This window comes from Python bivittatus, unplaced genomic scaffold (assembly GCF_059951505.1).
Source record: "Python bivittatus isolate LINGU-HERP-01145 unplaced genomic scaffold, Pbiv_v1 ctg000940_np1212, whole genome shotgun sequence".
NCBI classification, from domain to species: Eukaryota; Metazoa; Chordata; class Lepidosauria; order Squamata; family Pythonidae; genus Python; species Python bivittatus.
In genome coordinates this window covers 611,696-625,216 of record NW_028277123.1, presented here as the reverse complement: position 1 = coordinate 625,216, position 13,521 = coordinate 611,696, and the positions used below count along the sequence as shown (strand labels likewise).

At 49.3% G+C, this 13,521-nt stretch overlaps 1 protein-coding gene across 4 annotated transcripts in view; it reads left to right on the top strand.

Annotated features, from left to right (window-relative positions):
- The first annotated feature begins 465 nt into the window (after positions 1–465).
- Positions 466–13,521, top strand: part of AKAP10 (A-kinase anchoring protein 10) — a 37,981-nt gene continuing 24,925 nt past the window's right edge. For all 4 annotated transcript variants that reach the window (XM_088131285.1, XM_088131284.1, XM_088131283.1 and 1 more), the window contains exon 1: positions 466–680. In XM_088131285.1, coding sequence (XP_087987411.1) covers positions 659–680 — 22 coding nt within the window. In that variant the 5' untranslated portion in view covers positions 466–658. The remainder of the gene's footprint in view (positions 681–13,521) is intronic.

The following is a 13,521-nucleotide window of genomic DNA, read 5'->3' as shown; positions in this document are numbered from 1 at the left end:
CTGGGCTTAGGGGAGGTCTGTAGCCCAACACGTGTAAAGGACGCTTGGCCGAGCCCCCTCTGCGGCTACTCCCACCGCTTTTAAATTACACATTTTGCAGAGACATTTTCTTTCTCTCTGTAAGTTGCAGATATTGTGGGGAGCTATTTCCTCTCGGTTTGGGGCAGTTGCCCTTATCCAACATGGCTGAACGAGCACCCCTCCTGTTTCGGCGAGCGGGATTCTCTTGCCCTGCGTCAAGAGGTCCGCCGGCTGGACAACTCGCCCTGTTCCAAGATGGCCTCTCCGCCTCCCTGTCCCTTCCTGCGCTGTGCGCCCTGTTCCAAGATGACCTCCCCTGCCGCCCCGACTCCTCCCCCGTCTCGCCCTCTGATTGGCCATCCGGCCCCATGCCCGTTGGGCCGCCATACCGCTTGAGGGCAAGGGGCTTCCGGGCCGGTTCCTCTTTCCCGATACCCTCAGCGCGCCCTCGCCGCCCGGAAGAAGGAGCCTGCGCCGCGGCGGCCGCTATTGACAACATGGCGGCTGCCGCCTCCTCCTCCTCCTCCTCCTCGGTGTGGGGCGCGGGAGGCGGCGGCGGCGGCGGCGGCGGGAGGAAGAAGAGGAAGGCGACCCAGGAGCCCTGAGGGACGGCCCAGGCTTGCCCGCCGGCGCCGCCATGTCTTTCTTCAGGCGGAAAGGTAGCCGCTGTTTTGAGTCGGGGGTCTCGCGAAGGCGAAAGGGGAGGCGGCGCGGCTGGGGAGGGGGCTGCGCCTGCCTCTGGGCCGCGGGGGACGGCTCTGGGAAGGGGCGCGCTGCCCGAGGGTGAAAGGGGGCGGGGGCCGCGAGGGGGGGCGGTCTTTGCGGGGAGGGGGCTGCCTGCGGTGGGGGTCTTCAGTCAAGGGAGCAAGGGAAGCGCGGGAGGGGTGGAAGTCGTCTTCGTGAGTTGCGGGGAGCAGATATGGGGCTGCCCCTGTGATTGGGTGGGGTGGGGAACCTTTACCTGGAGGGCGGGGCTCCAAGGTCCTGGGTGCCGGGGGGGACCCAGGCGGATGGAGGCCCTGGGGGGGAGGGGTCTGTAGTGCTGGCAGGTGGGGGGATTGTCAGGGCAGGGGCACACCCTGGGGAGGGGGTTGCTGGGACAAGGGAGGGGGTCCTGGAAGGCCCAACAGGGGCATGAAGAAGGTGAGTGTGGTGCCCAGCAGGTTTGGGCCTTCTTGGATGGGAGACCACTAGGAAAGCCCATGTTGTGTGCTAGACTGCAAAGTAAAAAGAAACTACAATGGAAGACTTGAGAGAAAGGGCAGGAGGCGATAGCCCCGAAGACGGTGTGTGTGCGCGCGCTATTAGGTAACTAAATGTTTAATAATATGTGCTATTAAAAGGCAGCTGGAACTGTGTGTGGGTTTTCCCTCCAGCTGGCTAAGCCTCTTCCTCCTCTCCAAGCACCCCCCTCTCGAGAGAGTTCTTGGGGGTTCTCTTGGTGGCCCCCTCGGCATGCCTTTGCCGCAACTTTTCGGAATTCGGGGAAGTCCTTGGAGGAGCTGCCCTGGTGGAGTTGACTGAGCAAAGTGCATCCCTGCTCTAAATCCTAGGGAGGGTTGGCAGGCCTGAATGAACATTTTGAAAGCCAGGCAATAAAAGAAGGAGAGCGCTTTGTAATTGTTTCTGCGTTAGGTCAAAAGCTTTCTAAGGCTGCGGGCTCAACATTTGAGGCAGGTTATCTGATGTATTCATGCTGGGAACTTGCCTTGTTCTCATTTTGAATTGCCTTTGGTTGAAGGAATTTAGCTGTCAGACCTGAACAGGCGATTTTCAGAGGCTGCTCTAACACTCTTACCCTCTCTGAATTGGGGGATTTGCCATTGAATAATGTTGCATGCTTAAGCTGAAAGATGATATAAGTGATATAAACAGACTCAGATATTTTGAAATGCAGAATTAAGCTGTTAACCGGGGGGGGGGGGGAAACTTTGTAGATTTCATGTCATCAGCTATGGAATCCAGGCTGCGTTTTGGTGGTCTCTCAATTTAAATAGACCAGAAGCTCTTAAAACAAAATGCTCAAGTCTTTTTGGGTAGAAATAATGCTTTTGAGAAAATTTGCAGGGGGTCCTGGGGAAATAGTCACAGTTGCTGTTTATATCTTGAATGTGTAGGCTGCCCAGCTCCAATGACTCTGGGCAGCTTAGCATGTAAAAACAGTAAAACCAACATAAAACCCCAAAGGTCATCCATCATCCAGAGGAAATGACAACCAACTCTCCCCCCCCCCCATGGGGATAAAACACACAGAAGCCTCCCCCCAAGTCACCCTAACACAAGGCTGGGGGAAGAGCTATATTTTTTTAAGGCCGGCAAGGTGGAGACCACGTGAATCTCTTGTGGAGGGGGGGCTGTTCCAGAAGGCAGGTGCTGTGACAAAGATGGCGCACTTCCTAGGTCCCAGCAGGTGATGCTGTGTAATTGAAGGAACCTAAAGCATGCCCCTCTGCCTGACCTCAGTGAACAGGCAGAAGTTGTTGGAGACAGGTAGTCCCTCAAATACCCAAACTCAATGCCGTGAATGACTTTATAGGTGGTAACCAGCACCTGGAATTGCATCCAGAAGCTAACTGGTGACCAGTGCAGCTCACAGAGCATGGCACGGACTGACCATCACAGCTTGGGTCACCATTGTCTGTACCAACTATAGTTCTTTTCCAGTGCAGCCCAATGTAGAACACATTGCCATAGTCCATCTCTGAAGTGACCAAGACATGGGTGAACCTACCAATGGCCTGCAGGTTTGCTGTTTGGTCTTTTTTGACTCTGGCATATTGGGGAGGAAATGTTGAGCTGGCATATCAGCCTTTCCAGGCTCTTTCATTCCACCTTGGGTAGCTTCTGTTCGAAGTCATAGCTTGAAGTCATACCTGAACTACTGGTCTTATTCAGTGACTAGAATCAGGGGTGTGCGATTTTTGAAAGTTCCACTTTCTTACATGTGCTTTTCTCAGAGAGGTGGTGCAATGCTGGCTTTTAAATGGCTCTGGGCTCACGCGCCAGAGGTGTTATCCCAAGGCAACTAGAAAATGCTTGGCAAATGACTCACAAATGACATAGAACTGGAAGCAATAGGCAGATATGCTCTTTCATGGGTTAGTAACTTTTGCAGATTTGAGAGTTGGCTTTAAATTCCCACTTTTAGCCCATTTTTCTTGATTCTGTAGTCTTACAACTGGAGAATCCCAAAATGAAGAAAGTTATTTCACTCTAGTTAGCTTCCTGGTGAGCATAAAACAGTGATTGTGTAAAGAGGTTAAACTGTTCTAAACTCCTTGAAGAAAGGTGGATAGGAAAACAGTGAACGTGTTTTCTTCCTTCCAAGGTATACTGATATACAAGGAATTAAACATTGATAAAGCCCACTGTTAAAGCCGAAACACTCCAAAAGCTAAAAGAGCCAACTCAGTTGCTTAAATTCCGATTCCAAATCACTTAAGGGATTTGGGGAGATGTCTCTGGGGCTTTCTAAAAACCTGCCAATGGTGAACCATCATGCTTTAAGAGCTGCTGAGGTTCAACCCAAGAGAGAGAGGCCTAGTCTTGAAGTGAAGGCAGATTGATACAGCGAGAAATGCGAGCCTGGGAGAAAAAAATTGTGCAAATGTAGCAGCCTCCTAATAAAACATTTCAGGAAAGGCTGTATTGTTTTTTGCAATGCCAGCAGAGATTCAAGAGGGAATAATCTGAGATATGTTGGATTTTGTGAATTATGCTCACAAGTTGCAGGTGGTAGAAGGTCCGGTTCCCAGGTGTGTTTTAAATTTTTGGCTGAAATGGGTTCCCTGTTGTTGTCCTATGTTGTTCCAGCCCAGGACACCTTCAACAGATCAGCGGAAGAGAAAGTCAGTGCCCTAAATCCAGATAGCCTGCGTGCATTGCAGGGTACCAGGTTTTAGGAGGATGACTTTCTGTTCCACTGATCTGTTGAAGGTGTCCTGGGCTGGAATCCTTCCTCCCTATCCAAATTGTGTGTTGAAAAGCAGTCTTTCAGGGTGGGGCAGGGAAAAATCTCCATCTTGAGGGCTGTTCCCACCCTTTGGCCAGTACAAGCAAAACTTTGCCAAATTCCAAAGACGCCAGCTGTAAGACTTTCCACTTCTTCAGATTTCTTCTTTCTGGAGGGTGCAATCCCTCTGTTAAGTGCATTGAAGGGTGATGCACAACAGTCTTTGGCTTATGTGTGAACGCATAATCCCCGAACCTTGTCAGATGTGTCAGAAGAGAATCTCGTTGAGGAACATGCAGTCACCTTGCACCAGGCAAAATAATGAGCTTGGTTGCTTTCTAGATACACTCTTAAGATCTTGACATCTGGGTAGCTTTTCAATGCCCAGGATTAAACCAATGTTAGCAATAAGTTAGCAATAAGCCCTGCCCTCTTGGAATTCTGAAAACATATTTGGGTTATTGGACGTTGTATAAACTTTTTGACAAACTCTGATAAACCCATCAGGGCTGGCAAGGAAACAGTGTGATGTATTTATTCGATTAGGGCCCTCTTTTTTGAGGCAAGCTTTAAAAACCAGAAATGCTTTGAAGTCAATTCTATGGCTACAAACTGAGAGATTCAGAACAGGACGAGGGTGGGGCAAGAGAGTCAGTTTTGCTTTGACAGGCAGATAAGTGACCTAGTTAAACTTTTTCCCTTTCAGTGTGAAGAATCAGGAAGTTTTAGCCCTAGATAAAGTTGCCTGTGGGTTCATGTTAACGAAAGTTACTCAGAGCAACTTCTGGAATGAAGCAGTAGGTATGTAAGGTATGAGTGCCCTTTTCTGGAACCTGTGCAAAATATTGTTAGGATTGTGACAGAACGTTTTAAATGTTGGATTCTTTATGTGTAGGGAGTGACTGTGTCGAAGTTTACAAACGTTAATTGATGTACTGGTAAGGACACCTTTGTTCAGATTTGTAGTGTGATGATTGAAAAAGCCCTTAGCTTTAGAAGGCCTATTCAGTTGTTTTAATGCTCACATTTCTAAAAATATTGTTAGAGGATCAGTTTTAGGTTGGTGAGGAATATGCCATCATAAACGGTTCATAGGACTCTTCATCTCTGTGTTTCCAGAGATGGGTATAACAAGATATTTAATTCCTTTGCGTCTCTGGGCAGTCTGTATTCTAGTAGTTAAGGCTGCACTGTTTAAATAGCTGTCCTGGAAATTCCTCAGGCCATATTTTGGATGTTTGCAAGTGAGCCTCAGAAAATGTGACGGGTGAGAAAGAAATATTTGTGGCCCAGTCACCTGGAAGGGATTCATAATTTGCATTGCACTCAATTACTAGTACATGAATTTTGTGACGCTCTTATTCTTTTTAAACCAGGCAGCCTCTAGTAGTTTAGAAGTTTCTTGTGTTTTATTAGGTTGCTGGGAAGGAGCATGTATCTTTGGAGTGGCGTTTTAGAATGCTATAAAATAACCGCCTTCTGTATTTTTTTTTTTCATTTGTTCGTTGTTGTTCCTTTTGGTGCTTGAGGCTGACAGTAATGCAGAAAACATTCAGGTGCAACTGGAAATGCCCGCAGCCAAAGGAGGTGACACAAATGGATGTCTTGTCCTGCTCACAGGTTAATGGTTGGGAGGCAGGAGGACTCTGCAGAGGAGGGTGGGAGATGGCTAGACAAGCAGAGCTAGATAAGGATCTTCTGGTAATTTGCAGTAGCTTGACAAGCATGACCGACTCCTCCCAGTAGCATCGTCAACAACACAATAATGTCTCAAGCTGCTGAAATGAAAAGAGCTGGGCGTAATCAGGCTTGGGCTTCAAAGGTAGATAACTTCAGTCCCGTTCTGGTATAGAAAACAAACCTTTAGGCTCAGCATCAACAGAGTAGATATCAGCCCTTCGAGGTAATCCAGGGCAAGAAATAAACGCAACAGCGATTCCAGGGATCCTGCTTTCTTGGGATAGGTCTATTAAGTGAAGAATAGCCCACCCCAAATCTTTCCCACCTCCTTCTCGAGACTAGCACTACCTTCCATTCAGACCCAGCCCGTCCACTGTAGTAGTGAGGCAGGACCTCTATAAATGCAATAAATGGATAATTGTTTGAAACTGCAGTTCCTTTGCGTGCGGAAGGCCCCAGATCCAAACCTTGGCGATCTTAGTGGAAAAAACAAAGGTTCCAGGGTTGAAGTAACTGCTTGGATCAGACTTCCCTCATCCATCATGGTTAGAAGGAGCAGGCGTCACAGTATGAAGGGTGCCAGGGTGGGAAGCTGGCTTGGATAAAAGTTGACCCTTCGCCACATCTAGCCGACCTTGGCTGATCCCCCAAATCTAACCAGGTTTGGAACTGGATTAGTCTTTGCATGGGAGACCGCTAGGACATCCCAGGGCTATGAGTGCCATTTTAGGAGGAGGTGGGTGGACAAAATGCTCTGAGTGGTTCAACTCGTTCCTTATGCCTTAAAAATGAAGGACTTTTTAAAAAAAATTTCTTCATATGCCTGTTCATACCAATTTAAACTGTTGGTGAAAACCCACTTGATTTCTCAAGCATAATTTGAATTAAATACAACTTACTCAAGCAAGTTGTATTTAATTCAAATTATTTTCCCCATTCTTCTTCTCTTTAAGCCCAAGGACTCTCCCTAGGGAAAGGGCAGGTGTGGAAGTACTGCATTGCCCATCTACCGAGGCTGCTAGGTTTTTGAGTCAAGCTGCAGCTCTACAAGTGAGAGAGCCCTTCTCCTGCAGGGATGGCAAGGAGAAAGTGAAAGACGGGACTATGTTTGTTTTGTTTGCAGTTGCTGCGGAAAGCCGATGCGATGTATGAAAGTTGCAGAAAGTATTTCCGTCACAAAGCATTATTCCTGGAGCCTTTATTCCTTGCTTATTTCCATGGGTGTTTCATGAGGAAAAAGAAGCAAAACAGTTCCCTCTTCTCTGCAGGAGCGTGGCCATAAACGCCAAGTGTCTTCCACCACGACTAACAGGGTTTTCTGTACTGGGTAGCCAAATGAAAGCTCCATTCAAACTAGGTTTAAATTGCCCAGTTCCAGAAACGAAAGGGCTGTGTTCCTAGTGAATTTGCAGAAGAACTGTTTTAACCCATGGTAGGGTCTGCGGGAAGGTGCACGAGAAACGGGAGGTGTTGTCCTTGGCTCTTCTGCAAGGAAGTTTCCATCCTGCTGTCTTAAAATCTTCTCTTTGAAGATCAGGACTTTAGATAAAAGACCTCTTTGGGGCTGCAAATTCAGCTAAGCTGCTTTGGTAAGAATTCCATGGAAAAAGCGTTCCTTGGTGTCAATCAGAAATTTCAGCAATACTTTTCCATCCCCGGAAGAACTTCCGGGGTTCAGTATTCCACTTTGGGGAGACAATCAACTGCCCGTATTTCAGCTTTGGAAAACGTATGTTTAAGCCCCTTCCTCTCCCCTCTGCCTCAGCCCCAATTCTTTGTGCACCTGCTCCATGTGAATACGGAGTGTGCTCTGTGTCTTATTTTCAAACTTGTTTGATTCTCGCAAGGTCAAAGTTTGTGTGGGTGCAGGCGTGGAACACATGGCTGACGACTTATCAGCTCACCAACAGGATAAAGTTGGTATCCTGTGCTGCTTGAAACCAGTTTTTCAACAGTGAAGCTGTGGTGTGATTTGAGAGGTTCAGTCCTTAATGATGAGCGCCTCCCCCCCCCCCCGGTCTCACTGCCAGGCCTGTAGTTCACGAACTATTACAAGGAGTTCTTTCTCTGGATATTGTACAAGGAAATTAGGGAGCCCCGAAAAGCCAGCCTTTCAAGGTAGGCCAGGTCAGGAAATGGACTCCAATGGCTCCTGGAACCCAACTTTATTGTGGTAGGATTTAAGAGAGATTCTCTGTACCCCAGTTTATACTAAAGACAATCAAGGCAAAGCAATCTTGAGTTTCTTTCTCATCCCCAAAGTCCAGTGTTTCTCAACCTCAGCAACTTTAAGATGGGTGGACTTCAATTCCCAGAATTCCCCAGCCAGCATGGCTGGCTGGGGAATTCTGGGAGTTGAAGTCCACCCATCTTAAAGTTGCTGAGGTTGAGAAACACTGTTCTAGCCTAAAGCATTAAAATACTCTTTTAAAACTGAGTAGAGGATCCTTCCACACCCTGGCACTCCTTGAGTATATGAAGGGCATGCTAGCTGGGAATTCTGGGATTTTTAGGCCCAACACATCTGGAGAGGGCCAGTATGAAGAAGTCTGGAATGTCCTGATGTTTGTAATGCATAAGAGAGGAAGTCGTCTGACTTTAATTGTAAATTTTCCCTGCTGCCCTTCAAAAGCAAGTCCTTCTAGGGCGGCTTCCTGTTCATTTCAATCACAGATAAGAAGTTCAAACACAAATTAAGAAGGCCTCATAAATACATGAATTAAAATACACAGTGAAATATATGGTCAAAGCTAGAGAAACCCCACGCTCCAACACCGGGGCCAATGCATGCCCATTTCCAGTTAGCCATGAAATGGAATCCAGTGCCTGAGGAAAGATTTTTGTTTGGCACCGAAAGGCCAATTGCGTTGGCTGAAAATGCCCCTTCCAGGAGAGCGTTCCAGGATGGAACAGTGGCCTACACCAAAAACGCCTGTGCCTGAATCACTGAATGGGAGGCCACACTGAGCAGGACCTTGAAAATGCTCCTAGGGCAGGGTTTCTCAACCGCTGCCGTTTTAAGATGGGTGGGCCTCAACTCCCAGAATTCCCCATTGAAGTCCACCCATCTTAAAACAGCAGCGGTTGAGAAACACTGTCTTGGCGTAATATGAAAGGAGTGAGTCCAGGTCAGATTCTTGCCCACCCCAGGTACATTAAGGGTTAAGAGTTGCTTGATGCTCCCAGACTGATGTGGAAGTTGCTGGAAAGAGGACGCAACAGAAAGACAAACTACTGGATTCTCGGGCTCATCTTCTGCCTGTCACATGAAGCTCCTATTTATCCCCTTCCCACTTCTGGCGTTCGTTCTTAAGACGGATGGCTGCTGTTATATTTAATATAAAGTTGAAGTTCGTAAGTACGGGTGGATCTGGTCCCCCAAATCCGTCTTCCCTTCTCCCAGTCACCCTGTGTGGGAGGCCTTGCTGAGACGGAGATTACCCCAAGTCTCCCAAGGAGCTTTGTAGGCATATGCAGATTAAATGTGCATCTGCCCAGCCCTGTTGCAGGACTGCAGCTCAGCCTGGCACCCTGCAGATGTAGTGGGCCTCAGTGCCCCAGCCAGCTGTTCCATATTTCAGTCCAGGGGCCCTGTGGGATTACTTCAGACTCCCCGCTAAACTCCAGTAAACATTACAACCACAACAGGAATTGATAAAATTCCCCAAGAGCATCTGGTTCACGTTCAGTGGCTCGACGTGTTTTGAATTCCATCCTGGGAGGTGATCACACCTGAGACATCTCCTCCCCAGTTCTGACTCTTCCTCCAAGTTGGAAGGATGCGCTGGCCCTTCCTGGCCAGCAATTACACAGAGTGTTTGGAAAGGCTCTCCTTGCCCGTGGCTGATGCTCCTGGGCCAGCCTTGCAAAGGGAGATGGCTCCAGAGGGTGATAAATAAGCAGACGTCCCAGTTCTGTAATAAGAGTCATGTATACAAGATGAGCGGACGTGTACATTTATTAAATAAATAAATGAAGAGGAACTCACAAGGAGATGTGGGGGGTCTCTGGCATGCTCGCTCATTTATTTGTTTGTTTGTTTGTTTATTTATTTATTTATTTATTTATTTATTTATTGGTATCATTTATTTGTGATTTGTGACTCTGGGCAGGGTACAATAGAAACCAATCATAAACCCTAGCAGTGAAAAAATTCAACAATTAGTTCACCAATCAAAATCACCAATAACAGAGTAGCAGAGAGAGGTATTGTTATGGGCGATAAAGCTGCCTTGCTAATTCACCACCTCCTTGAGATCCCCAAGCCTCTATGGCACACCCATGTTTTAAGGGACTTCCTGAAGGATATCAGTCTCTCCTTGAGGGTGGGAGGTTGATGTTCCACAGGGCGGGTGTCACGGCAGAAAAGGCTCGTCTCCTGGGTCCTGCCAGATGTAGCTCCTTAGCGGACGGGACCCACAACACATCTCTTCTGCCAGACCTGAAGGGACAGGCAGATGTAATCAGGTGGAGTCAGTCCCTCAGATAACCCAGCCCCATGCCATGGAGGCCTTTAAAGGTCAAAACCAGCACCTTGAATCACACCTGGAAGCAAACTGGCAACCAAGGGAGCTCATGGAGCAGAGGTGTCACGTGTGCCATTCTGGAGGCACATGTAACTGCCTGCACCACCATGTTTTGTACCAGCTGAAGCTTTTGAATACTCTTCAAGGGCAGCCCCATGTACAGTGCATTGCAGTAGTCTATCCAGGAAGTGACCAGGGCATGAGTGACTGTGAGCAGAGCCTCCCGGTCCAGGAGCAGGTGCAACTGGCACACAACACATAGTTGTGCAAAGGCCCTCCTAGCCATGACTGCCACCTGCTCTTTGGGCAGGAATCGTGAGTTTAGAAGGACCCCCAGATTGCGTACCGGGTCTGTTTGGGGAAGTGCAAGCCCACCCAGTACCAAAGTTGGCATAGTCCCTGAACCAGAGAGCCCCAAAACCCAAAGCCACTCAGTCTCGCCAGGATTCGGTTGAAGCCTGGTGTCCCCCACCCAGGTCCCTACAACCTCCAGGCATTGGGACAGGGCGTCAACAGCATTGCTTAAGTCACCAGGGGCAGAGATATAATTGGGTGTCATCAGTGTAGTGATGGTACCGCACCCCATGGCGACAGAAGATCTCATCCAGGGGTTTCATGTAGATGTTAAAAAGGAGAGGAGAGAGTGCTGATCCCTGTGGACCCCACAAAATAGGGGCCGAAGGTGGGATTTCTTCTTCCCAATCACCACCAACCGGAACCGATCCCAGAGAAAGGAGAACCAGCACAATACGGTATCGCCCACCCCCAGTCCCCGGAGCCAGTCCAGAAGGATACCATGGTTGATGGTATCGAAGGCCGCTGAGAGGTCAAGAAGAGCCAGGATGGGTGCCCAACCTCCATCCCGCTCCTGCCAGAGATCATCTAAAGCGCAACCAATCCTGTTTCCATCCCACTACCAGGTCTGAATCCTGACTGAAAGGGATCCAGATAATCTACTTCATCCAAGGTCCTCTGAAGCTGCTGCACGACCACCACCTCAGTCACCAAGAAGGGGAGGCTAGATACTGGGTGAGAATTGTCCAGTATAGCGGGGTCCAGCAATGGTTTCCTGAGAAGGGGTGAACCAACACCTCTTTAAGCGGAGGGACAGCCCCTCACTCAAGGAAGAATTCACTACCGCTAGAATCCACCCACACGACACCCCCCGGGACGCTTTAGTTAGCCAGGAGGGTGGCCGAGCTCACAGTCCTGAGGACCCTGTCCACTTGCTCAGGCCCAACAGGTTCAAACCAATCCCAGATAATAGGGCAAGAATCTGCCCTGGGCACCTCCCTAAGACTGCAGCAAGGCTAGCATCAAACTGAGAACGAATTCGGGCGACTTTGTCCAACAGATGCTGAGCGAATTCCTCTGCATAGCCTACAGCCTTGCAGGAGGATCTCTGAGCCTCCTCCACCCAAGAGGGCACGAGTCACCTGGAACAGGGCTGTGGGGCAGCTATCTGAGGACACAATCAGAGCGGAGACGTATTGCCGCTTCACTGCCCTTACTGCCACAAGGTAGGCCTGAATAGCAGCTCTAATGCACATTTAGTCAAGTTGTCCCTCACTGAGCGCCACGGTGCTCTAGATGTCTCTTCTCTCGTTTCATCTCCCTCCGTTCCTCCGCGAACCACGGAGAATGACAGGATCCACAACAGGGGAGAGGTCGCATGGGCACAATCTGATCCAAAGCCTCAGCTGCCCTCTTGTTCCAACCAAACGGCAACCAAGGCTTCCGATGGACCGTGCAGCAGACCGGCAGGAACATCCCCCAGCTCCCGCTGAAACCATCCGTCGCGGAGGCGGGACTGATTTAACAGGTCCCACCTCCCTGCGGTAGATAGTAGCACCAGAGAATCCCATGGTCATCAGGTCATGGTCTAGCATGACAGGGGGGATACTAAAAGTTCCCCCAATGCCGGATCACATTGCCACTGCTCCGACAGGAAAACCAAATCCAGTGTGTGGCCGCTGTCCTGTATCGAGCTCTGGATGATCTGGGATGAGCCTATGGCTGTCATGGTAGCCATGAACTCCCAAGCCACCTCAGATCCCACTCCAAGAGAAGGCAGATTGAAGTCCCCCAGAACCATGAGCCTGGGGAACTCCACTGCCAACCCCAAGGTGGCGTCAAGGAGCTCAGGCAGGGAGGTTGCCAGGCAGCAGGGAGGCTGGTACAACCACAACACCCCCAACTGATCCCTAGAGCCTGTCTTAATAACAGGGTCTCGCATCCAGTGACCTGTGGAACAGCACCCCTGAAAGCCTTAAGAGGCTCTCGGATGACGATTGCCACACTGCCGCTCCTGCCCTGAGATCTCGGCTGATGCCACACCCAAAACCCAACCGGTCACATTTCTGAAAGGGGAACCCTCCCCCTTCTGATCGCAGCCAGGTCTCGGTAATACGTGCCAGGTCAGCCCTCTCATCTGTGATTAAATCACAGATGAGGGAGGCCTGGCATTTAATAGTGGCAGCCAGAAGCCGGGGCCTCTGAAGGTCTGCCCGCCGGGCACGGGTTGAGTTCGGAGAGCCGGAACATGGAACCAGCATAAGACACCAGGCCCGCATTCCCCGAGAACGGTCCACTCCAGTCTCCCACCATATCTACCCGTGCCCCTCACCGCTGGCATGTTCTGACCTGGGATGTTAGCTAGAAATTGACTCAGGAAAGGCCGGCGTGCCCAGTGAGGAGTTTGAGACATCCGAAATAGAATTCTGGTGTAACGTTCGAATCAAGCGAGTGCCCACACGTGCTTCCTCTTCCCAGCTGGAGCAGCTGGACAAACCTGGGATTCACTGTTGGTGTGAACTGCCTCCGTGGCTTGATGCTCTTCTAAGAAGCAGGATCTGAAGCAAGGATTCATTCTCCCATAACGTTTTTGGCCTGCCGGGAGACCAATCCTGGGATCATGCTCCTTGCCCCCCAGAGAAAACCTGTCTTGTTTGCTTACCCGTTTGCAGAAGTCGACAGAAGGCAAATCAGTGTCGGGATGGACCTGATTGCATCGGTGATAGGATTTGAATTTCTTTTCGGGGAGGATAGAATTTTACTGTATTTTATATTCTGCTGCAAATGCCTTTTGAGCAGCAAGGCAAACGTGGTGCAAAAAAGAAGTTTATTCTGAGACAGTTTGGGCTACAGGAGGCAATCCTTGCTGTGCTGTTGGTTTTACACGCAGTTGTGAAAACAGAACTGGCCAAGTCTGGTAACTTTCTAGGTTTCCAGCGGGTATATGTGAAATCGCTCCGACCATCTCCCACGTGGAAAACTTGTCAGGTCAATCTGCATAATTCCCAGATAGACTTATTTACTTATCTCACCTTGGGGAGAGATGCT